General features: G+C 37.6%; 1 protein-coding gene across 1 annotated transcript in view; it reads right to left on the bottom strand.

Moving 5' to 3' along the window:
• Positions 1-958: 958 nt before the first annotated feature.
• The window catches only part of focad (focadhesin), a 98,173-nt gene continuing 73,181 nt past the window's right edge, over positions 959-25,950 (bottom strand). The window contains exons 27-44 of the mRNA XM_022678301.2: positions 23,447-23,685; positions 23,107-23,196; positions 21,673-21,826; positions 19,766-19,885; positions 18,047-18,169; positions 16,185-16,262; positions 11,563-11,634; positions 10,401-10,503; positions 9,354-9,434; positions 8,111-8,239; positions 7,688-7,803; positions 6,509-6,769; positions 5,887-5,976; positions 5,061-5,238; positions 3,729-3,823; positions 2,089-2,343; positions 1,346-1,421; positions 959-1,089 (exon numbers count right to left, since the gene is read on the bottom strand). Coding sequence (XP_022534022.2) covers positions 1,016-1,089; positions 1,346-1,421; positions 2,089-2,343; positions 3,729-3,823; positions 5,061-5,238; positions 5,887-5,976; positions 6,509-6,769; positions 7,688-7,803; positions 8,111-8,239; positions 9,354-9,434; positions 10,401-10,503; positions 11,563-11,634; positions 16,185-16,262; positions 18,047-18,169; positions 19,766-19,885; positions 21,673-21,826; positions 23,107-23,196; positions 23,447-23,685 — 2,334 coding nt within the window. The 3' untranslated portion in view covers positions 959-1,015. The remainder of the gene's footprint in view (positions 1,090-1,345; positions 1,422-2,088; positions 2,344-3,728; positions 3,824-5,060; positions 5,239-5,886; positions 5,977-6,508; positions 6,770-7,687; positions 7,804-8,110; positions 8,240-9,353; positions 9,435-10,400; positions 10,504-11,562; positions 11,635-16,184; positions 16,263-18,046; positions 18,170-19,765; positions 19,886-21,672; positions 21,827-23,106; positions 23,197-23,446; positions 23,686-25,950) is intronic.

Here is a 25,950-nt window from a genome sequence, read left to right as displayed (position 1 = left end):
GCAAAAAAAACAAAATCTGGATCTCGGAACGCTGTAGGAGTTAAGAGAGGCTCTGTACAAAGTCTAATTAGTCGTTGTTCAGCTAAAGTAAGCACTGTGAGATATGCTGTATTCCGTAGTATTTGTATAGCTTATTTTCTGTTGTGGACCGAGTCTAAATACCTTTATTAAGATTATTTGAATTATTTCCTTATTTTATTTGTCATCGATGCAATCTTGGTTTGTCAAACGGAGCAAACAGAGCAGAGCGCCCGTATTGTAATTTGCTTTTTATCCTTTAGGCTGCACTGCAAACTCAATATAGGTGGTCTGTAATTCTTGTAACAAAGAGAAGGGGGCTGAATTACCCAATGAAAAGGAAAGCCTACCTAGCTCTGCCTCTGGTAGGCTTTGGTTTTAAATGCCAGACAACTTTGCATTTATTTCAACAGAATGGAAGAGAATGGACCAATAGTGTCCATGTTTTATACAGTCATGGTTTAAACGCAAAGAACAATACCCCCAAAAATGCACTTTGGTACTCATGATCATTCACTTTTTAATGACCATTAAGACTTGAGGAGTTTGTCACATGTAAAATGTAAACATTTTAAAAATGTTAATGTAAAGAGATTTACTATTGTACCTTTCCATGCAACAGATTAACAGATTAAAGGTTTTATCAAACTGATCTGCAAGGAAATGTTGCTGTTTTGCTGCATTAAGTGCTTAAACACACTATAACCACATACTTTCTGGATCTTTATCTATGGTTCTGTGGTGTAAACATGTCATTAGCATCTGATAATACTTTTAATCTTATGTAACAGGTAATTTCTGAAAAGACTGTGTGTTTCACAGTGACAATGAAGGGCTGTGGTATTAGTATGACTGAAGTGATGATGATGTACAATACATTTCTTCTTTACAATCTTTGAAAAACTACTTTCGAAGGGTCTGTTCAAGCCCACAACGCACATTGTAACAAAAATAAAGGTTTTATTAAGCAAAGCAATGCGAGCAACGACTGAGTGCATCACCAGCCGTATGCTCTGGTCCAGACGGTCTTCTTCTTGAACTCTGGGTTGGATTTCAGAGCCAGTAAAGCCGCTGAGAAACAAGAGAAAGACAAGCAGATTGGAAAGTGAGAGATATGTCCATGTTAAATATGTACAATAAATGTAAAACTTTTTTGTTCAAAATAAAGTTATTAAATTTCCTAATTGTGTGACTCTCTAAATAAAATCAGGGCTCATAATGCCAATCACATGATCTTTTGTAAGTGTTGCTAAAATGAAAAAATGTCTTAAATGACTGTAGCATTGTACCACAAAGCTTTTTTTTTTTTAGCACTCAAAAGTCTCACCTCTGGCTGTAGAGATCGCTGTGGGTGATAAAGCTTCCTCAGGAGCTTCCGTTATGCTGAAGAGCCAATCAATGAACTGCCAGAAAAACACAAGAGGATACTGCACTTATTTTCCTTTTCACTAGCAATTGCATAAGGGATTGCAACGAAAAAAAAAATAGTTAAGCTCTGTAAAAGTATCCATACCATATACTGTTGTTATTCTTGTTGTATTTATTCTGTCTTTATAAAACAGTCAAGTTTTTATTATTATGCCTCTAAAACCTTTCTTATTTGTTAGTCTCAATTGCCTCAGTCTGAAAACATGCGTATGTATTACAAAATGGAGCATCATTACATCATTTTCTTTGACAGTATGGGCCCTTTAATAATAATATAATAATATAATAATAAATAATAATAATATTTATGACCAATGTTTCAATACTGCTTGAAGTTCAATTAACAGCTGAACTATATTCTTCAGTAGAATATCTTATATTATAGAGACCAAAAAAAGTTATTGCAGTTACTATCAACCCCAAAATATGTAAATAATTAATGTGATTAAATAATGTGCATTATTTTAACAAAAATCATTCAAATGTTTTGGTTTATACAAATACCCTGTTTCATTGGAACATCAGAGTTCACAGTACAAACATTGCAGTCAGTTAGGAAACTCATTTGCAGCAGTGTTGCAAATAATTATGCGTCTCTACTGAAATCTAACATAATATCTCCAATATTACAGCAATGCTCACCTTCTGGGACTGAGACTTCCACGGCTCTTTATCCAGCAGAAGCTTCAGAGCGTAAGGAACGGCCAGCACACACTGTTTAACCGACTCATCAGTGCTAACGCTGTTCACATACAGGCCACGGGGCACGTCTGGGTACTCCGCTGAAAACTGTCTCCATGGAAACCACTGAGCTCGGACGCCAACGATGACGGGCGTGGAGTGATTGGCCCAGGACACCACAGCAGCAGCAAACACTTCCAGCAGGAAATCAGTTCCCTGAGCCAGAGAACTAGAAACCATCAACACTCAAGCATGAAAGAAAGACTTCTCTAGACTGGGCAAACTTTCACTTGTTCCAAAATCATTCAGCATGAATAAATGCATACATTTTGTCTAAATATTCTATTTATTGTCAGTTTCATTGATTTGTCTAAATAAACTGGTAAGTTAAACTAAATGTTAGATTCACAGTTTTCAATGTTATAGCCTAATCCTAAACTCCAGTCGAATATACACTTTCCAGTCAAGATTATATCTAAATATATTCTGGCTGAATTCCAAAAAGGGCATCAACACATACACACAGCCAATTTACCAATTTATGCAGTCAAATACCAAAACAATCCTTAAAAAACAGGCAATGAAGAGTCTGCACTGATGGACATCATCTGTTCTCTTACTAATAGTGCTGAAATAAGAACACAATGTTCTTAAATAAAAATGTAATTTTATTTAAATTTAAATGCCCTTCAAATGTCCAGACTTTTGTCCTTAGAATGTGGAAGGTGCTGATATTTAGTGAGAAAATGTGAAATCTGTTGTGATTGGACGCTTTTGGAGACGCAGGCCAAGTTGAGTGTTACCCATCTATAACATTGCGTTTTCGTCTTCAGTAATTTGTGTACTGCTACTAATTGACGATTAGTCAACAACGAATATTTGGAGTCAACAAATTTTTATAATCAACATTGTTGATTATATCGACTAACTGTTGCAGCCCTGGTGACCACTTCTAAATGTAGCTTAGTTAATCTCATCTCTGTGTAGTCAAGTAAAATTAATAAATGTGATCTGATCACTGAAAACACATCAATCCAAATTTTAAATATATTCCAGAAAAAGATATTTGGGCATCTCTCTCTCTTTTTACATTACATTACATTACATTTGGCAGACGCTTTTGTCCAAAGCGACTTACAATATTGAAGTGCAAATAATAGAAGAGGTTAAGTACAAAAATAATAGAAGTTAAAAATAAAGCATCTATAGATAGGGCCTTAAGGAGGTCAGAGGGAAATAATGGGATAGAGGAGTAGATTAGAGGAAGAAGGAGATGAGGTTAGAATTAGTTAGTTTGTTAGAGGTGTTAGGAGAGTAAGTGCTCTTTGAAGAGCTCTGTCTTCAGGAGTTTCTTAAAGATAGCGAGAGATTCTCTCTCTCTCTCTCTCTCTCTCTCTCTCTCTATCTATCTATCTATCTATCTATCTATCTATCTATCTATATATATATATATATATATATAGATATATATATATATAGATAGTTCCAGCATAAGAGTAATGCTGTCAGCCTAAAACACAATGAGGAAGCCCTACAGTTTATAATCTACAGCTATCAGAACGGTCAAAAATGCTTTGTGTTGACTTTCATTTTTTACACACCTCTCTTACTCTGTTACATTTCACTGATGCTCCATACGTCACTTTCCTGATATGCCCCATTAACTCCAGCAGCCACTCCATTCTTTTAGACACACCTAAAAGCAATGCAAACAGTGGTTTAAACACAGTTTTAGAAACAGAGCCATCACACACACAGCGTTAAAATCTGATACTGTGGGACATTTTAGCAAAGCGAAAAGGAAATGAAACATCAGTGACTCATTCAACTCAACTCTCATTCATTTACGAAATTCCCACCTGACTCATAACTAAACTTTCAGAGAGCTAAACTACGTTCATATAACCAATACCCTCACAGGCCAAAAGTCATGGGATATTAGTATGTAAACTGTGCATAAAGTGTTACATCAGGAGATGGCTTGGAAATACCCACACCTGTATAAGTTGTACAGTGTTATCTTGTGAGTAAGGTTAAACACTGGCCAGCATGCTCATCAAAAGTCAAAATGAATTATCCAAGTTCAAGCAAGGTCTAATAGCGGGTGCCAGATTGATAGAACATTTACATTTTAATTTACAAAGCTGTGCAAAAAAATTTATCCTTCATGACACAAATATTTTTTTCTTTTTTAGAAGGAAAATAACAACAACGAACACTGCTTAAGAATTACTTCCAACAAAAAAATGTTTTAATAAATAAACAAAAATCCAAATGTAATGTTTTGTGACATTTTGTAACAAAAAGAAAAAAAGAGATGGTGTAATAATCAACAGGGTGAACATTCCTCAATCCACAGTGTTACGTGCATACCATAAAGGCTGCACAACAGCCCTACACTGAGGAACCCTGAGTGTTACGGTAAGCTAGGGTGCTATCAGCTAGCAGTTCATCCTATGTAGCTTGTTTTAACACGGTAAACACAGGCTACAGTCTGATATACTCCTCGATGAACGGCAAAAGAGCTAGCACTTAGCATGGTTAGCGGCTAATGCTAATACTGCTCCAACCTCTGTACTGGAGAAGCTTCACTGAAACTCCTGTATAACCCTGTAATTTAGCAGAGTGGCTTTACTGCTCCTTACAACCTGATTGGTAAAATTCATACATAAGGCGCACAGGATTATAAGACGCACTTTTCGATTTTTGGGAAAATTAAAGGATTTAAAGTGCACCTTATAGTGCAAAAAATACAGTATCTTGCCATATTAATAGTATAATACTTAATTTTAGTATATTGGATCTTAACCCCTGTATTGTGATGTGCACATTTTTGAACTGTTGGACAACCACTTATCCTGTCAGCTAACAGACAGGGTTCCAGTTATCAAACTGTTATCTCCTGATGGTAAGACCAAAACATGCAGTCTCACCTGTGTTAGGACTGGAGGCCAAACGTGATTGGTAGAGGCACTGAAGGAAAAGCCAACTGATTCGCTCAGTCTTGCCCTTCTGCAGGACGGTGCTGATGATATCATTGAGACCCAGGAGTGGGATCCTGCCCTTGGAACTGAGGTAAGACAGAATGAAGGTGGTCTTCTCCACATTGGCCTGTAGAGGTCAGTACAGATCAGTTAGTGCTGTGTTACTCAGAGCTGCACTCGGCTGTTAAATAAATACATTGTGTGAGAATAACTATAACTTTTGGTATTTTTTGGTTGCAGTTTAGAAATAATGTATCAAAAAATTGTTTGGGTATGGGTATTGAATTTAAAGTATTGTATAGGTATTTCATTTTTTTAAACGATACCCAGCCCTAGTGCTGTATTTGGTTTTAATTGCAAAACATAAAAAATAAATTAAATATTCTAAAGAACTGTGGAAAACTTCGTGGTGTGCTAAGGGGGCCTTGAGTTGCAAAAGGTTGGGAACCCTTTGGTCAAGTGATTACTGATTCTCTACTGACTAACATTAAGCTAGAACATATGTATATAAGTTATGCTGTTTGTATGAGGGTGAGGATGGGAATCTGGACCTGTCAACAGTGCCTACAGGGGATAATCTAATAGAACAGTCACTGCAGTAGCTGTCTCTCAGTTATTGTTCATGTCAGATTAGATTAGCTTTAACCAAAAACTGTCTGTTTATTTTGTGATGCCTTGGAGGCTACGATTATTCAAGGACTTTTATCCAAATGATTTTATCAATGTTATGCTGTGTATTAATAGTGTGTGCTGCTTTAGGGGAGGGTATCTGTACCTCAGTGACTTTGACAATCCTGTCAATCTCTGTGTCGCTCATTTCTGACAAGCAGGAACAGATTCCTTCATAGAGCTCCACTTCACTGGGCTACAAAAAAAACAGAAAAAACAAAGATCAGTTATTGTAAATACTATTCACAAGCTTGGAATCACTTGTATTATTGGATTTATCATTTTTCCTGTTGAAAATGTACCGGTACTAGGGACGCAACAACTTAGTGTATTTGGCTGAAACCAAACAAAATTATATAATAAAATAACTATCATACAGATGTTTTTATTTTTCATTTTCATTAAAAAAACATTTTATAAACTACAATTTGAAAATATTTATTTCACGCCTAACATTTTAATATTCCAGAAAACATACCAACAAATCAAAATACATTAATGTAATGAAGAATATATATTTTAGGAACATTTTCTGTTTTCTACCTTCTTTCTACAAATGATCTTAAACTTTTGACACTGCATTTACGTACTATTTTACATGCACTGTACATTTTAGCTCTACCCAAAATGGTTTCATGTTACTTAAAACATTTCCTAAAGCTTTTGATTGACATTATTTAGTTATGTATGTTTAGTACATGTCTTCAGTAGTGACTGTAAGGTCCTACCTGTATATGATCTGGTAAAAGGTTGTAGATCCTCTCTGTGGTGGTGCACAGGGAACTCCAGCAGTTCTGGGCGGGGTTGGGGAGGGACATGGCCTTAGCCAGGCCCTGCAGGATGGCGAGGCAGAGGGGATGACGCTGAGCGCGGGTGTCTGGATTAAACTGCTGTACGGCCAGACTCTCCACATACACCTGCAGCTTATCCTCCGCCACGTGCTTCATCCAGCTACACAGACACTCGTACAGAAGTGCTCTCGTACGAAGCTGCAGGATGAAGAGAAATAAGATAAGGAAAGGAAGACTCTGTTAAAATAAAACTCCAAACAGTAATGAAGAGAACAGGGCTTTATGGAGGAAGAAAAAAAGCCTTCCTAATGAAACATTTCTACAGGTCCATTCATTATGAAATTTGGACATAATGTAAAGAACAGCAGTTAGATTTACATTATGTCAAAAAGAGGGAAATGCCAACTAACGAAACACAAAGTTTATGTGTGAAAATGTATACACTACCGGTAAAAAGGTTTAGAACACCACTATTGTACAGATGTCCTGTAACAGTGCTGTACGGCCCAGACAAACTGATTCTTATTTTCTAATCTTAGCATTGCCTTTAATACTGCACTTTACCTTTAATAACATTCTTCACTTCACTGCTGAAACTGAGACTCAGTCCAGTGATAAGCTAAGCTAAAGGTTGGCATTGCCAGACCTCTACCAGTTTTTTCCAGTTTCCAAGAGTCTTTTGAATGTGGCTTCATTTGTAATTTTTCCAAAGTAAAGACTTATACTTTTAATAGTTGTACAGAGTATTCTGTGTTCTGCAGTAGAGAGTGAGGTAACATGATCTCTTCAGCACTGCTTTACTACAGACAGAGGGTTTGTACAATGACATTTTTAAAATCAATTTCCCAATCTTAGTTTATGTCCAATGTGCTACGTTGTAAGCTTTGACCAAATCACCATATAGATTAGTCACTAAAATGACTTTTCTCAGTTTTTAATTTATCTGTATTCCTTAAAAGCTCTGGTTATTGACTGACCCGAATGGCAAATGGCAAAAAAAGGGGGAAAATAATTGTGTTCCAAAACTTTCGACTGGTAGTGTGTGTGTTTGTACATTTATGTATTTGTAAAGCGTTTTACAATAATTCACAACAATCTTCATCAGGAATCACTCACACTCAGGCTGTGGACGAGAGGTGGAGCGAGCCACACGCCCAGGAACAGTGCAGCACTGGGGGAAGACTGTGCCTGATTGGCTGCCAACTCCAGACAGTGATGCTGCACCTCCTCACCTACAAAATACACAGGAAGAGCATTTGCATAATTAAACACAACATTTGATATAATGTAATCTAGAAGTATGTTACCATATGCAGCTGTCCAATTTTAAACTGTAAAAAAAACCTATAAGAGAAGCTGTTTTTCAATTACCGTATATTTGTAGAGTTCTTCCTTCTTTCTTTTATCTTAATATGTTACACAACGGATCACTGTGTGATGTATTACTGATTATAAAACTTTACCAAATGTCAAATCAATTTTAATAACTCTATCTATTCTTAGGTTTAAAACTTCAGTACAAATAATCAGAATTTATACCAAAGTTGAGTCTCATCATGGGTGAGAGAATGGCGTTCCAGTTGACGGGTGGATACTGGAAATTATCTCCCACTGTGGCCAGTGGAGCCAAAACCACCTTTATTCCATCAGGAGGAAAGAACTCCGGCCCTGTGTTCAGACAAATTCAACATACATGCATGAGATTCTACGTAATACATTTAAATATGCAGAGAAATTATCACTAGGGCTGGGTATTAAAACTGATTTCCCAAAACGTTTCAATTCTCTTTAGATCACAAGGTACTGATTTGATTTCTGATTCAATTTAATTTTGTATAGATTAATTTAGCCCTATTTCTGTTACAATTACAGGTTTTGTTTGGATATAAAAAAGTGATTTTCAGATAATTAATGTTGTAATTATACAAGAAACACTCAACATACCATTATTAAAAATATTAATTAATGCTTAAGAGGGGAAAAGGCTATTTTGTCCATATCTTCTTAAATTTGACACTTGCCTATATGTTACAGGTGCATCTCAAAAAGATTGAATATCATTGAAAAGTTACTTTATTTCAGTAATTCAGTTAAAAATGTGAAACTCACATATTATATAGATGTATTACACACAGAGTGATCTATTTTAAATGTTTTTATTTTTATTTTTTATAATTATGTCTTACAGCCAATGAAAAAACAATAATCAGAAAATTTAAATATTATATAAGACCAATTGGTACTTTTAGCAGTGTGGGCAGTGTGCCAAGTCCTGCTAGAAAATGAAATCTGCATCTCCATAAAAACTGTCAGCAGAGGGAAGCATGAAGTGCTGTAAGATTTTGTGGGAAAACACGGCTCTGACTTTAGACTTGATAAAACACAGTGGATCAACACCAGCAGATGACATGTCTCTTCAAACCATCACTGATTGTGGAAACTTCACACTAGACCTCAAGCAGCTTGAACTGTGTGTCTCTCCACTCTTCCTCCAGACCCTGGTCCCTTGATTTACAAATGAAATGTAAAATTTACTGATGGTCAGTGATGGTTTGGAGAGACATGTCATCTGCTGGTGCTGGTCCACTGTGTTTTATCAAGTCTAATGTCAGTGAGTGTCTACCAGTGTGTAAAAGATTGATCTTGGTTTTATATGAATCAATATCAAACAATTTTGAAGATCGGTTTGAATCGATTCATTCTTTTTTTAAACCCACCCCTATTTGTGACCTTAAAAACTTAATAAAAAAAATCATCCAGAGGTGAATTTGATCTATAATACCTTTCCTTCCTGCTTCAGTGATGTACTCAACTGAAGCTCTGATGAGGCTCCTTTCTGGGAGATAGCTGAAGTCTTGAGGCACTGAAAAAAAAGGAAATAAAGGAATAAGTAAAATGCAAGGGAGATACAGAGAAAGAAAGATAAAGATAGGTGACTTTCTAGAAATGGATCAGTGTTTTGCTGGTCATTTTTCAGCTTGATTGTCCAGAGTTGACAATACTTATGATCTAAATTTTGGCCAAAATGTACAGCTCTATATGTACGCATGTTTATGACATACCACTGCATCTTCTTTACAAATTTAAAACCCCCTTTTTTCTTCCCTCCCCTCTCTGTTCTCTCTCTCTCTCTATCTCTCTCACATGTGCTGAGATGGCCAGCCTGCCTGCCTGGATGTGTCCACTTGTGGTTCCAGCTTTCAAGAATCAGCTCTGTCCTTCTACTCATCAGAATCATTAAACAATCTTTCTAACGCCTGCTTTTTCTCTTTCTTTCCTTTCTGTTTTCTCTGTCTATCTCTTCTACATGTATGGAGATGCCCTGTTCCTGAAGTTCCCAGACTGGCTCTCCACTGCCCGCTGTGTTGTACTCCGGCTCTGCAACCCTGCACTCATTACCATTAACACACTCAGAATCTGCTTCTATATTAGCCATAGCTCTATAGTTTGTGCCCATTGCATTTTTATATTCATAAATTAGTATCTCTGTACTGTTTTTCTCTGTTATTTGTTTGTTATTTGTTTGTACTGAGCGGGTGGACCCGAGTAGGATGGGTTCCTCTGATTGAGTCTTGATTCCTTCCAAGGTTTCTTCCTCTTAAAGGGAGTTTTTTTGCCACTGTGTCACCATAAAATTGGCATCTCTGTGGTGCTGCTCATAAGAGGCGTGGACCTGTTTTTCTCTGTAAAGCGGCTTTGTGACAACATTTGTTGTAAAAAGCGCTTTAGATATAAAATTGAATTGAATTGAAAACAACAAAACACAAAAGAATTCTGGCTACCAATTTATTTTAGAGTTCCGTTGAAGTGTTTTTTAATGCAGTCTCACCTGCAGTTCTGCTGTGGCTGCTGGACATGTGGGCTAAATGCAGGTGGCCCACCAGACACGCTCCGTTAGACTGAAGACCTATTGCTCCTGAGAAAGAGATAATCTGCATAGCAACAGTAAAAAAACAAAGCAGATATAACATATTAAATTGAATTATGAAACATAAAAACATGCATGTGAGCATAAAAAGGAATCCTCACAAGAGACAATGAACAACATGGGCAAACAATAAATACATTTAAGACTGGAAAAAAACAAACAAATACAGTGTATGTGGTATAATAGGCAGAAACTAAATCCTTTACAGTCATGAATGTACTGGTGGTTCTTTTTTACAAGCTCTCTTTAAATGTTAAATCTAAACTTATGTTTTTACATTAATTTATCAAGGTACCCATGATGTACTGTTTTGCACCAGATTTGAAGGTCTCAGATTTGAAGGTCATACATATGGCACAAAAGGAGCACTAAAGAGTTTTCATCGCTGTACTTATTAAATCTAATGGCACAGCAAAGACCTTGTACATCATCATTGTCAATCAACATCCTTGCATTTTTATTTTCGCTGTTTTTCCACATGTTTTTGACATCATTTTAATCTGGAATTTGTTGAACAGCACATTTCATGTTAAACAGACCAGCAGTATTCAAATATTATTTCAATATAATGTAATACATGCGTTACAGAATATCAACATTGAAGAGTTGCTAGATTTTACTTATGAATAAAAAAAGATCACCTAAAAATTATGAGTTTCTTTGATTTTACCAAATTGAAAACCTCTGGAATATAATCAAGAGGAAGGTGGATGATCACAAGCCATCAAACCAAACTGAACTGCTTGAATTTTGCACCAGGAGCGGCATAAAGTTATCTAAAAGCAGTGTGTAAGACTAGTGGAGGAGAACATGCCAATTCTTTGCATTATTTGAGGTCTGAAAGCTATCTTTTGTTATTTCAGCCATTTCTCATTTTCTGCAAATAAATGTTTTAAATGACAATATTTTTATTTGATTCAGGAACTTAATTGATTTCTTATTTTTTCCAGAGCTGTATATTATAAATATTAATAAGTAGATCTTAGATTATACTCTATATAACCAGCACGGTTAGAAAGATTAATAAAAAGACACATAAAAAGGATAAAGAAGGAAGTATCACCTGTGTAATGGATCTTATAACCTCGTTCAGTCTGGCCTGCTGCTGGGAGGACTGCTCTGTCTCACTCTTCAGCTGCAAAAGACAGAAGACAGAAGATTTTAAGCGTTTACATTTTTCCCAACAAAAAAAGGACTGTTGCAGAATGGCCAAATTTTATCATCTACTCATACTCTTCAGTAAATAGTAGAACACTGTAACACTGCAAAATGCCAAAGAGGAGTTACAACCACACGCACTTTTATTTTTAGCTCTACAGTGAAACCTAGTGACAGGGTACCGCTTTTACAGCTCTTGAGAGGTAAAAAAAAAAAATAATAATAATAATTTGTTGAGGCTATTAAATGTTTTGTAACAGTACAGTATGCAGCAGTATGCACATCAAAAATAAAGGCACTCCAAAGAGTTATTTGTGATACGCCATGGAAAGAATCAGTCTTGTTAAAGTGACTGTGTGTAAAGAGGGTCTGTAATTTAAAGATACTTTACATTCTCTAGATCTTAAATTCTAAAAATGGTCCTTTATGGAACCCAAATTGTTTTTTTCTAGATGTGGACCATTGCTCAAAAAAGTTATTTTTATTTTTTCTATTCCTTTCAATATACACTCAAAATCAAACAAAAAAGACGCAACTTGAAGAAATCTGCACTGCAGCACTGCAGGAGCGGTTTGCCGCTAATGCTAATGCTCCAGTCTAGTTTTGGAGAAATTCTGGAATCTAAGCTTACTGTAAATCAGTAGAAGCGCTTTATTCACAAAAGAAAAAAAAATCAAGAGAGAAATCTGTGTAGATTAACATCCAGCACTCGTTTGACTTTAAAAGAAGGTCTTAGCTTAGCTTTATTTAACTTTGTTAGCTACCCCCCCCCCTCCACCACCCAGCAGTGAGACCAGTTAAATTAAAAGTTCCTTAAAGTTTCTCTTAAAACGTGCCTTATAATCCAGTGTGCATTGTGTATGAAAATAGACCAGAAAATAGACGTTCATTGAGAGTGTGCCTTACAATATGGTGCTTCTTATAGTGCAAAAAATATGGTAGTTTTAAGGCATCGTATGTCTTCAGAAAGTGGTTAGGTGGTGCAGCAATTAATTATTATTTTGTTCATTCCTTAATTTATCTGTGATCAGGAGCTGAAATGAGCTTTTATTAGCTTTTATTTTTATAAAACATTTTATATATATTAAATAAAAAATATTTCCGCTCCACCTTAAATGTTGATAGATTTATTTCAAATTTTCTCCAATTTTGCTCCTTAACTAGCCAAGGCCGATTGTCCCACCCATTCAGCTTTATGTCCCCCATCACCAGTGATGCCACAGACTCCTTGTGCTGATCAACATCACCCTAGGAGTGATGAGCGGAAAGAGCGCCATCTACCCACCCAAAAATAGTATGGCCAATTGTGCTCTCTCAGGGCTCAGGCAGCTGATGGCGATTTAAACTTGCCCGGGATTTAAAGGACCAATATGTAACTAATTTTCAGTAGTAAATGATAAAATGATCAGGATGTATCATCCGATATTAAGGAAACATGTTGAGTGAAAGCACTGGCAGCTCTTGTCAGCACGGCTTCAGCAGTACGTTCCTATTTTAAATGTGTAGTCTGTCCCGGGTTTTGTGTTTGTTTTGTCCTCTGACTCCTCCTGCTGCTCCTTCCCCAACACTAACTCCGCCCACCGAGGTTGCCAGCACGTAACACCACACTACAGCGATCGGCGCTGCAGCAGAGGAGCTAGCAGGGCTGGTTCAGTTAAACCTCAGCTGCTACACAGCTTAAAAAGCCTCAGCATGTCTCAAAAAAGCAGGAATATAACAAGAGTGAATATTGGCAGTGAGTTCGAACGGTGGAGACTTAGAGCTCAAAAAGACTCCAAGACTGACCCAGAACTGCTACTTTTCTCCTGAACAGGTAAGCTAACTGGCTAGCTAACTCAGTCAGGTACTTTTGTGGAGCCACGGTCAGACACACCACGGAGCGAGCCCCGCGGTGTGTCGCGAAGCCGCGGTCAGACACATCGCGGAGCCTCGGTCCGACACACCGCGTGGCTCGCGCGGTCCGACACACTCCGTGGGGCTTTAGCTCTCCCTCGTGTAACATACAATATAACTCTAGATATGGGTTAGAAGAGTTTAGAATTGCTGTATTTCTCCTCTCCTCTCGCTCATAAACTTTTTTTAAACAACATTACATTATGGTTATATATCGATTATCGTCACTTTTAACAAAGAAAATGCTTAAATCTCAGGGTTTCTTTGGTCGCTTGTGCCGCTATCTAGCCAGTGATTCACATAATCCTCTGTTTTGAGTGTACCTTTAAAATATCTCAGTCTGAAGGGTCATATACCCGTAACACTTCACTCTACCCCTTTGAGATGTGTAACAAAAATTAGGACCCCCCCAACTCTAGACCTGCACCCCCAAAACAGAGGGGAAGGACTAAGGAGTAAAATGTGATGTGGTAACCGTTATCTTCCTTACATACAGCAGTGCAATCAGACACTTCCTTCTGGGTTGCAACTATTCTTGTAACTATTTCTTTGAAGATCTGAAGAGTGTACACCACGTAGCATCAGACTTCAAACGTTCTGAAATGTGTCTGGGACTTCCCACTGATGACTGGAGTGACTGGGAGACACATATAGGTCCATCCTTTCATCGTTTGGGAGGGTCGTGTAATCAGAGACATCCACAAGGAATTCATTCACACCGGGAGAAAATCCGTCCCTCACTACTGTTGTCAAGTTCTGCTGTTACTATGGAGACACTTCCTGGCTGCCTTCCAAGTATGGTGGCATTTGCATTTAAATGGGCGAGACAGCTCAGTGCGTGCGTGTGTGTGTGTGTTCCTGCGTGTGTGTGTGTGTGTGTAAAGTGGGTGGGCACTGAGGGGTGTAATTTGCCACACAAAGCCTAAGCTGGCACAGGTGTGGGTTTTAAAAAGGGAAGCAGCGGTATGAGACTGGCACTTGGCTGGCACCGTTTCAGATGCCGAAGCTGGTGATAATGGCCTTGCTGCTGAAAGTGGCAAATGAACAGGTAGTAAACTGCTGTTTAGCGCCACATTTATAGCTCCGGCTTTAAAAGGCAATCATTTGTAACCCGTGCTTTGGTACAAACCATTAAAATAAAACGTTAGCGTCGAAGAAGACGCTTTAGCTCAATCTAGAACAGCTTAAATAGGTTTCAAACGATTTCATGCCCCAAAATACCACATAAAACCAGTATTATACAATTTTCACAGCCCTTTTTTACTACCAGCACAACCAGCATTGCTTCTAGTAGGACTCCACACACACATTTTACACATTATACACTTACAGAATGCAGAATTTACTATTTACACATATCATAACAATGTGGAATGTCTACATTCATGTACCATGTACAATTGTGCATATATAAATTTAGGCCCAATCCCATTTCTAATTTGTAACCCTACCACAGAGTTTTAAGGACTAAGACCATTCAAGAACATGTAGGTGAAAGCCGTGAAGAGCTGAAGTTCAGCAACTTTGGTTCATTTAAGGGCATCGTATGTCTTTAGAGAGAGGGCAGGTGGTGCTGCAATCAACTATTTTTATTGTCCATTCCTTAATTCCTCTCTGATGGGGAGCTGAAATTTTTGTTTTATTTTTCGGTTCCACCTTAAAATACACAGCCTTTGCTGTCTGTGGCACCATTTAAGGTGGTTAATAAAGGAATATTTAGAGTTATTTAGAAGCTGCGATTTTTTCAGGAATGCTAATTGCGGTTTAATTGCGTAAAATATAAAATGAGAAATTTCAATTATGCAGTCTCTGCTGGTGGAATGGGAAATTTAGCTAGTAACTGATACGTACTACTGCTGTTTTTATGCTTGTTATGAAGAAAATAGCCATAAAACAATAAAACTACATATTAAACTATGGTAATATAGCTAGTGGTTAACTTATCTATTTATATATTTTTTTTATTACTAATTTTTTTCCCATTTTCTGCTTGCTGAGTAGCATCACAGTGCGCTCAGAAGAAAAGCGCAGCGAATCGGTTCCGATACATCAGCTCAGAGACGCCTTGTGCTGATTAACATCACCCTTTGGAGTGACATGGGGAGAGAGTGCCATCTACCCACCCAGAGAGAGCAAAGCCAATTTTGTTCTATCAGGGCTCCGGCAGCTGATGGCAAGCTGCATGAACAGGATTCGAACCGGCGATCTCTTGATCATAGTGGCAGCTCCTAGCTCGCTGGTAATTTTAACAAGGAATGTGCCGCCATCTTGCCAATGAATTCTGAAGTGCGCTGTTTGAGGTATGGGGATAAATCTTAGGGCCAAGGGGTGAAATGTGATTGGGCCTTAAATTGTTAAACCTTCAAGATTCTTTGATACTTTATTATTTAGAAAGTTTACATCATTATACTTATATTTTCTCTTTTTTACTTTTGTGTGCCTCACTTTCCCTTTGCAGCTGTAATGCTGTGAATTCCCCCCTGTGGGACTAATTACAGATTTTTTTTTTGATCTCTTATTAAAACCTGTAACAGCACAGCAGTGTGTGCTAACAGCGATGAAATGTTTCACTGTACGAGGACAGAAGCTAAATTCCGGGCACTTGTGTAGGAGAGGCATTCTGAGTAAGACTACCTGAAGGAGACCAGTTTCAGATCCCACCAGAGCGATTAGTCCGTTCAGAGCCGCCAGTCTCTGCATGGTGGGACAGCCCTGAGAGAAAGGAAAAGAAGAAAGAGACTAAGACTTGCTGGAGAAGGCTTTTTGCAGTGGTCAGACTCTACCATCATGAATGCTGCAAGATCTTGGTGAAAAATTAATGCAACAATGGATTGAAATAAATCTTGTGACATTGCAGATGCTTTTCGAAACTAAAGGTAAACAGAAGCTAAAGGTGGTCCAACCAAATATTAGAGTGTATAATTTTTTGTATTTTTTTTGGTCAGGCAATTTAAGTAAACTAGGATTTAATCTTTCCATATCAGCCGATAAAGGTTTCTTTTTACCTGCCTTGTGGACAGACACTAGGATGTCCAGATCTTGCCAGGTGGGTACAAGTTGCTCAGAAAGCTTTTAAATTAATTTTAAAAAGTCATTATACATCCACACAGGTCCAGAACCCCCCCAAGCCCGCCCCCCCACACACACACGTTTGGCCCTTAAAACAGGTACAAGGGGACAAATATATAAACTCAAAAAAAAATTCAGAACCTTTACATTATTTTTCTGTTTAAATTAAATTGCAATAGCACTTGGTTTTTTAATAAAATTATATTTAATCAAATGATTACTCCCCTCCCTGAATGCAGGCAACTACATAAAGCAAAATACAAGAGTATATCACAGTGTTCATTTTGACATGTAATTTTGATACAGTTTAGTCTTAGTCTTTTGACTAAAATGTATAATAGTTTTAGTTACATTTTAGTCTATCAGATATTATTAGTTTTAGTCAAGTTTTTAGTTATTAGTTATTAGTTTTTGTTTTAGTCTAATAAATTTTGGCAATATAAAAAGTATGTATTACATATGTTTTACTGTTTTTCTATTTTCTATTTGTTTTTATTTTGAGATTATTTATTATTATTGCTAATGTTTATTAGAATAATAGCCTTTACGTTTTGTTGCATTTAAATTATGCTAACATTTAAATATTTTAAAGCAAGTGACCTGTAATGGAGGTGGGACGAATAAAGTCAAGTTTCTGAAATGATACACTTCTACTGCAGTACAGATTTATACTAACATTACTGGCTTTCAGTTGACTAGACCTGTGTGGCGAGTGGTATTTGGCTAAGCATGCAGTTTAGCTTTTTTGTTAGCTACTTAAATGGGGAAATAGAAAATAAAGTTTAGCGAATCTTATCGGCCAGCTTATCATAGTCATCGATGAAAAATATATATTGCGATAAATATTGATATCGTTTTTATCGCCCAGAACTAACAGATACATTTTTCTTTGAAAAAAAAAAAAAAAAAAAAAAAAAAAAAGTTGTCTTAAAAAAAACTGTTTATCATGACAGACCTACACACCTCAGTTCAGGCTTAAAATAAAATCTCAAACAGTGGGTCCAGTTTTAGAACTTAACAATTACATCTAGTCTTGATAACAGTTATTAAGGTTCAGTGGTAACATTCAGACAGCAATCTCACTTTATTACAGAGCAGAGAAGAAACACAGTGAGAAGCTCAGGCTGAGGATGTGATAAGCACGAGTGTGCTGGTCTGAACAGTAATGTCTCTAATATAAAACTACACTCATTTAAACACGAGACAAGGAGAGTAAATATACAAGGAGAGTCAGCATCTCGCCTTTTATTTAAAGCAAACAACATATAGGAAGTGGAATCACAATTTCATCCAAAAAAGCATGTGACCATAAACCATTTAACCATGTTGTGACCAGATATCAGACAACTGAAAAGTAATTTACCATCTCAATCATCATCAGTACCGTAATTGCAGAGGAATTATAAAGTGTGTGTTTTGTACGGTACCTCTGCCAGTAAGATCTTGGTCCATGCAGCCAGCAGGCGAGGGTGGATGTCTTCAGCTTTACCGTGACCACAGGAGGACAGTCCGTGCACAGTGAGACCCAGAGCCAGGGCAAAGCCTGGAGTCTGTGCACAAAAAAAAAGCCAATTACTTGACACATGCATTTATGGACAAGCTGGTAGACACAGAGCCAGCATCTGAAGTGAAAGAAGTATGTGGGTTTATGTTTTAGAGTAATATTACCATTAACCTACCACAAAGTATTAGTAATATTACTCTTCGGTTCAACTTCATATTCATTAAAAAGTTTATTTTCTTTGGTATGAACAGTAGATTTGTTGTTTGCTGTTACAAGTGGGTTGAAAGTTTGAATCCTATTCATCTAGCTTGCCATCAGCTGCCAGAGCCCTGAGAGAGCACAATTGGCTTTGCTCTCTCTGGCACTCTCTCCCCACATCACTCCAAAGGGTGATGTCGATCAGCACAAGGCGTCTGCAATCCTGTGATGCTACTTGACAGTGCTGCATCAGCAGAAGTTGGAAAAGAGACTTCACATGTGTTGGAGGAGGCATGTGCTAGTCTTCACTCTCCTGGTGTTGGGCATTACTAGTGATAGGGGGAGTCCTAACGAGTGGGTTGGGTAATTGGCTTTGATAATTGAGGAGAAAATGGAATATGAATTAGAAATAATAATAAAAAAAATAGAACAAGTTGTTTTGTTGCAGCTGGCTCCTGAATAATTTAACGGGCTCTGCTCTGATTGGCTGTTTACATCGGACCAGCACAACAGCTCACACAGAATCAACACGAGCCACAATGTTTGCTTGAATAGCTAAAATGCCTCAATTGGAATGCTACTAGGCTAGGTCAGTTTTGCCAACTTTTAGCTAAGTAAAAGAACACGTTCTCATCCAGCACGGTTGCTTTCTTGTGTACTATCTTTAGAAAGAACATTCATATGTTCAAAACCATTTAAAAACAGAGCACAAAGACACACATAGAGAGAATGACGATCAAAAATTCAACAAACACTGTTAGGGATGGGAATTGATAAGATTTTTCCGATTCCGATTCCCTTATCGATTCTGTGAAACGATTCGATTCCTTATCGATTCTCTTATCGATTCCAGTTTGGGGAAAAAAAGAGAGCAAACAGTTTCATAAGCACCAACTTTGTTTACTTAAATATCATACGACCTTACAAACTCAACAACAAGGTCAACATGTCCACAACAATGTGCAACTGCCAATATGGAAATGTAGCAAATACTCTTTAATAATGTTGTGTGCGCAGATGTTTGTGCATATTTGATGTATTCCCTCCTGGCGATGTTATCAAAAATTTACAATGGTTGCAAAACGCCCTGTTGCCATCCTTGTGTAGTGTGAAATGAAGCCAAACTTTCGAGCGTTTTAACCTAGTGGACGCCATTGAAAAGACGTGCTTACTGAATCATGCGTAACTTGCGTAACATGCGTAACTTGCGTGAGCGTGCTGTCTGGAATCGATAAGAGAATCATTAAGCAAGGTGCCAAACGATTCCGTGGAATCGAAACACACGGAATCGATTCTCAACAGGAATCGATTCTCGATTCCCAAGCCTAAACACTGTTGAGCATTTTATAAACAGCGATATCTGGATAAACCTTACAGTTTTTTTTTCATTTCTTTTCTTAGGAATAAGGACTCTTGGAACAACACAGGGCTCGTCTGTCCTCACCTGTTGGCTCTCCTCAGTCACGGAGCGCAAGACGTTCATCACCTCCTCGGCTTTACTGGCATCAACAACTCCAGAACTAAACGCAGATACTCCTACACACGCCACAGAGTACGCCAGAACCTGCATTACAGTAAGAGTAAAACATAACTTCCAGTATAACTGCATATTAAGAACGACAGATATAATCCTTATTTTAACTGGTGATTAAAAAATATTGGGGTTGCGCAAATGTATGTAACTTGTGTTTTCAGACCAGTCATGCTGGACTAGGCAGATAAAGCGAGATGTAGTAAAGTAAAAATGGTTAAACAAACCAAAATACTCTGTAAAGCATTCATGTGGCTCTTATCTGGGGTGTTGTTAACTAAAGCTGGTCATTTTTAATGATGAACTTATCCTGTGCAACATAGGTAACCAGTTTCATCATAATGCACTGCACTTGAGGATACATTTAAATTTCTTTTTTTTTTTCCAGATTGACTGAACTTTATTTCTTAAAGTATGTTTACTTTACTTAGTTGAGTAGTTCTTGCCATAATATGGATTAGAACATTACTCAAATAGGGCTATTCACTGTATACCATCTCTACATCTTCACAACACAACACACTAAGAGAACAAGAAATTTAAGTCGTTAACTCTTGATAAGTTCAGCACAGCTGTTAACTGAAAGCCTTTCTAGGTGACTCTACCTCATAAAGCTGACTGAGAAAATCCAGCCAAGATGTGCAAAACTGTCTTCTAAGCAAGAAGTGCCTATTTTAAACAATCTAAAATATAAAACATTCTGGTTTAACCCTTTTTTTCACTATTTTTTTTCTATATGTTTTTCTTCATAGTTTGGATGTCTTCAGCATTAATTTACAATGCAGACATGGCCTTACTTACAGGATTCTGAAAGATTTCTGGCTATAAAATACATTTACAGAAAAGTGAGCTGAAGCTCGACTAGAGAACTAGAGAACGTTTGGTGTCTTTGGCCTCTTTTCCATTTAAATTTTGCCTTAACAAGTTTAAGTACCACATTATTTGAAGTGTAATTAATTATAGTATAAGTACATATGCTCCTCTAACTACCAACCTGTATTGTTCCTGCTAAAACATGGAAAATGCGGGGCGCCGAGTGGTCCAGCGGTCTAAAGTGCTGCCACTATGAGCGGGAGGTCGCAGGTTCGAACCCCTGCTCATGCAGCTTTGCCATCAAGCTGCCGGCGTTAGAGGGAGCAAAATTGGGTGGGTAGATGGCGCTCTCTCCCCACATCACTCCTATGGTGATGTCTGCAGCACAGGGCGTCTGTGAGCTGATGTATAGGAACCGAGCCACTGCACTTTCCTCCAAGCGCGCTGGCTGCTCGGCAATGCTGCATCAGCAGCAGCTCGAAAAGAAGCGGTGGCTGACTTCACATGTATCGGAGGAAGCATGTGTTAGTCTTCACCCTCCTGGTGTGTTGGGGCATCACTAGTGATAGGGGGAGTCCTAATGAGTGGGTTGGGTAATTGGCCGTGTAAATTGGGGAGAAAATGGGAAAGGAAAAAAAAAACAAAAAAAAAAACATGGAAAATGCATATGGTTATGAACAGCTATCCCCTCTTACACCTAATATATGTGTTTGCTGACCCAATATCTTATTATTAGCAGAGTCTGTACTAAAACTGGATATATAATGCCTTATTTCATAGTCAAAATCAGAATGAGGGATGCACAGAGCAGCACAAGAGAAAAAATGACATCCTGTAGAGCTGAAGGGGTTAATGTATTTGATTTGATTACTCAGTTGTTAAATATCGGAGGACTAGACTAGTACAGCATGTAGCAGTGTTGTGCTGTGTTGTGCTGTGCTGTGCTGTGTTGTGTTGTGCTAACAGATTTGAGCAGGTTTGTGCTGAGTTTGGACCGGGCATGTTACCTCCTGCTGCATGCGCCCCAGCCCACAGCTGCTGCTGTCCTGCAGACTCTGGAGCAGCCTGTCCAGAGAGAGAGCCACACGAGCTCGCTGCTCAACCTCACTACTGCTGCAGAGAGAGCTCAGCACCAGCCCTACAGCCAACACACACCCAGCACTGAGAGAGAGAGAGAGAGAGAGAGAGAGAGAGAGAGAGAGAGAGAGAGAGAGAGAGAGCGTTATAGTGAACACAATCTATGCTTATGCAAGTAAGACGCTCTGCTAAATAGGATAGAAATAGGGACAATAATTGGACCAACAATACATTTCTCCAGATTACCTAAGTTATCTAAAAATTCAAGTCTTGTATGTAGCTTACGCCAAAGTCATAAATCAGAGTAAGGTCTAACAATCAGACTAAGAAATCTGATAAAGGGAGCTGGATTTAAGCTCAGTAATCTCTTCCCGCTTCTTTCAAAGCAACTCAGACACTGCAGGATTTAACAAAATCTTTATCTTATAGGTGATGTATGTTGATATTGCAGCTCAGTTCATACAAAAAAAAATGTGATATGAATATTGGGTTTTACATGATGTTTACCATATGTTTTATGCAATTTTTTTGTCTGTTTGCAAAGCAAAAATCAGATTTTTGTTGTTGACTGATGTACATTTTTTAATTTTCCAACATTAACATTACCAGTGTTCATAAACGCAATAATCAGATTACCGGCAAACTCTTAACAAATGTTCTGCGGTTACTAGATTATGAAGTGCATGTAAACAAACACACATTTATATGTCATATGAATAAGAAATTAGTATCAAGAGTAGATCAGAAATATAGTAATTTACTACATCTTTAAAAGTACAGGTAAGTCCCTGTCAAATATCTGATTCCATAACAATGTGGATTAATTTGAAGCTCGCTAATCTTGCTAAGACTGTAACAGTCAAAGGTTTGTTGAACTAAATCTTGAATCATGGCTGCAGAGATTCTCTTCTATTGATCACAAGAGCATCAGTGATATTTTTCTAGACACATTGCCTTAAATCTATTTTTGAGGCAAAAACTATCATAAATTGACAATATTATTATTTATCACAATTATTTCTGGGACAAAAAAAATGATCAGAAAGATAACCGTTACTGTGACAGGCCTAGTTCACAGCTGACATTTTAATTCTACTCAAAGGTGCTGGATGGGACTGAAGTTGGGGTCAGACTCTGAGTAGCTCAGTCAATTTCTGCCTATACATGATTTTTTGCACCTTCTACCTATTTAGTTTAATAGACAAATACACTAATTAAACAGCTTCTCTATACACACACCATACACAGGCCTCCATACAGTTTAATAATAAAAAAAAAAACATAAGCCAACATTTTTTTAAGTGTGTAGAGACATATTTTTCCAAGCAAAGCTCAAAATAGCAATGGAAGTGTTTGAGACGCACTTGTACTCCAGCTGGGTGTTGAAGCAGCACGCCTCCAGAGGCTCCAAAGTGTTCAGCAGCAGCTCCCACATGGACTGCCCAGCGATGTCACTGCAGGCAACAATCAGTACAAACACGGTCACACTGCTGCAAAACAAGCCATGCCTCTTTTGTTCCTTCTGTTTTTCTAACAATTCATATTGTAAAATCTTAATCTAGAATTCCAGCATTACTTTATCACATTAATTTGTCACTCAGTCAACAAAAAGGCATATCTTGTAAATACAGGCCATTCTGCATTGAATCCCAGATTAAAACTCTGCACACTGGTTCACTTTTGACAGGTCTAACATTAACCCACCTGACCCTCTCCTCGTTCAGCCAGGCCAGCAGCATGCCCAAGGCCAGGCCGCTGTGGAACTGCAGCGCCTGAGTCTCGTCAGCAGTGGGCGCTCCAGGCAGGCCTGAGCTCAGAGTGGACAGTATTGTGGGCACTGCGTCTCTGTGGGACGTGACCAGGACTGGAACCAGCAACGCCAAACCCAGTGCAGCACAGGAGCGAGCAATCCCACTGGCTGTGTTTTCACCTGAATAGGAACGCTACAGATAAACAGACAAGAACCATTATTTAAGGTTTTGCTATGGGATGCACATTTTCCACAGTATTAACAGTATGTCATTTTTCTTCTCCGCCCTTCATTGGTCTTTGTCACTGATATAAGCATAAGCATTGTAATAATATCAAAATGATGACTATCGATATTATAGTAAATTCCTCAATACCGATACTGAAACAAAACCATAGTAGAAAAAACACTATTTATTATCAATATGATGTTTATTCTTCACTCAATATAAAAATATAATACATTTATGGAATTTCTTTGATTTCTCATATGGATCAGTGGTGTGCAGTGAATATAGTGAGTACCCCTTCTGCAATCACCCCCCCATACCCCCTCACAATATCTGTCTGATTTACATTCGCAATTCCATGATAGTTATATATTGAAATAACCCAGCATGAGCTCCGTTTATGACTAAGCAACGCGTAACACCTTCAACACAGCGCTGAGAAGGGGTTACACAGCCATGGCCCCGCCCCCGCAGTAAAATTAATTAATCTGATTGGTTAGACTGTCCTTCCACTTTGCTAATAGACTCATTACTACACCCTTCTCAAAATCAGGAGAAGGGTCACACATTCATGTGGGGGCAGAAGCCATTTTAAAAAGCTCTGATTGGTTAAAACCGCCATCAGTCAGATAAGAGTCCTGTAGCAACTAAAAAACACAGACTAATACTTTTAATTAGTTGCTGTTTTTTGATTTTAGTTTATTTATAAAATAAATTCTTACACTTACAATAGCTATGATATATATATATATATATATATATATATATATATATTTTTTTTTTTTGATTAAAAATTATGTAATTATTTGCATGCATTTATTGTCACCCCTTCTCTGAAGGGTTAGAAGGACCTCACTGCACACCACTAGGAACTATGCCCCGCCCCCACAATCACTCGCTTTTGAAATCAAATTTTAAGAAAAGAACCAAATCATTGTTTTGTGTATTGATTTACTTGATCAACTTGACTCGACTCGACTTAAAAGCTAAGGGATTTCAGAAAATAAGGCGTTTAAAAACAGGGAGACATTTAAACTTTAAAATCCATTCATATTTCATTGTGCAATCTACGTGGTGTTTGGACGCTTTGAGGAACCTACAGAATGGGTTGAGTGTAGAGTCGATTTATTGAATCAGTGAATCGATTCATGAATCGAGGGCCAATTTTAAATCAATGATTCAAAACATTGTTTACAAGCTCATGTGTTCATATCAGGCTCTGACCTCATGTAGACACAGTCTGGGGAAACTCAGAGACGACACACAGCTCGCCTCAGACACTGGATTTCATACTTAAGAATGTGTGATTGTTTTCAAAAACTAAGAAATAAAGCAGCAAACGATTTACAGTAAGTTACTGTGAAAGGTTGAGGTTGTGCTGCAGTTTTTTTTTATTAGAAACAGGAGGATTTCTTTCTAGCTCTTTCTAGCCATAAAGCTATATGGTTTAGGGTGATGTGTTGAGGCAGTCTTGAGTTATTAGGCTGAAAAGACCACAAGGTGTGATTTTTGTGTCAAACCCAGAGCCAGGTGCCGATTAGTATAGTACAGTAGAGAGTACTAAAGCGTATTGAATTGTGCTTAAGGACCTTTTCACTGCTTTAAAACACCTTAAAAAATCCTGCTGTAGCACACTAATCACTGGTGAGTCTGCATTAGGTAATAAAAAAGAGCTGAAACACAGTAAATGGTAATATTTCAAGGTGATGTGTATTTTTTCATGCCTGCATTAATTCAGCATTCTGGGAGAATACTCACATGTTGAAGAGGATCGGACAGCACTCGTATAATTTCCAATGTATTTATTAGACTCACAGATAAAACACGAACGTTTCGGCTCTTAGGCCTTCCTCAGCGTGCTCACCAAACACCAGACCCACTGCTAAATGGATAAACCAGGTGTGTACACCCCGCCCCACTAAGCTAGCTTAAAAATATATAATAAATATACAAACATCAATGATGTGCAGAAATGGAAAAAGAAAATAACAAAAACAATTATATAAATTAAAAAACCAAAATACTTCAAAAACAATAATAATGATCACAATCTCATGGAAAAATACTTATCACAATCTTATGAAAATATGTCCTACTCAAAGTCAACTCAACAAAATAACAGTATCTTAAAAATCCACATGCATATCAAAAACAAAAAAAACATAAAGAAAACAACTCAAAGAAAAATCTTCATCCATGCCTTTTAGATTTACTGTATTTAATTTAAAA

The sequence above is a fragment of the Astyanax mexicanus genome, chromosome 8, assembly GCF_023375975.1.
Source record: "Astyanax mexicanus isolate ESR-SI-001 chromosome 8, AstMex3_surface, whole genome shotgun sequence".
NCBI lineage: Eukaryota > Metazoa > Chordata > Actinopteri > Characiformes > Acestrorhamphidae > Astyanax > Astyanax mexicanus.
This window is presented reverse-complemented; position numbering and strand designations above follow the sequence as displayed.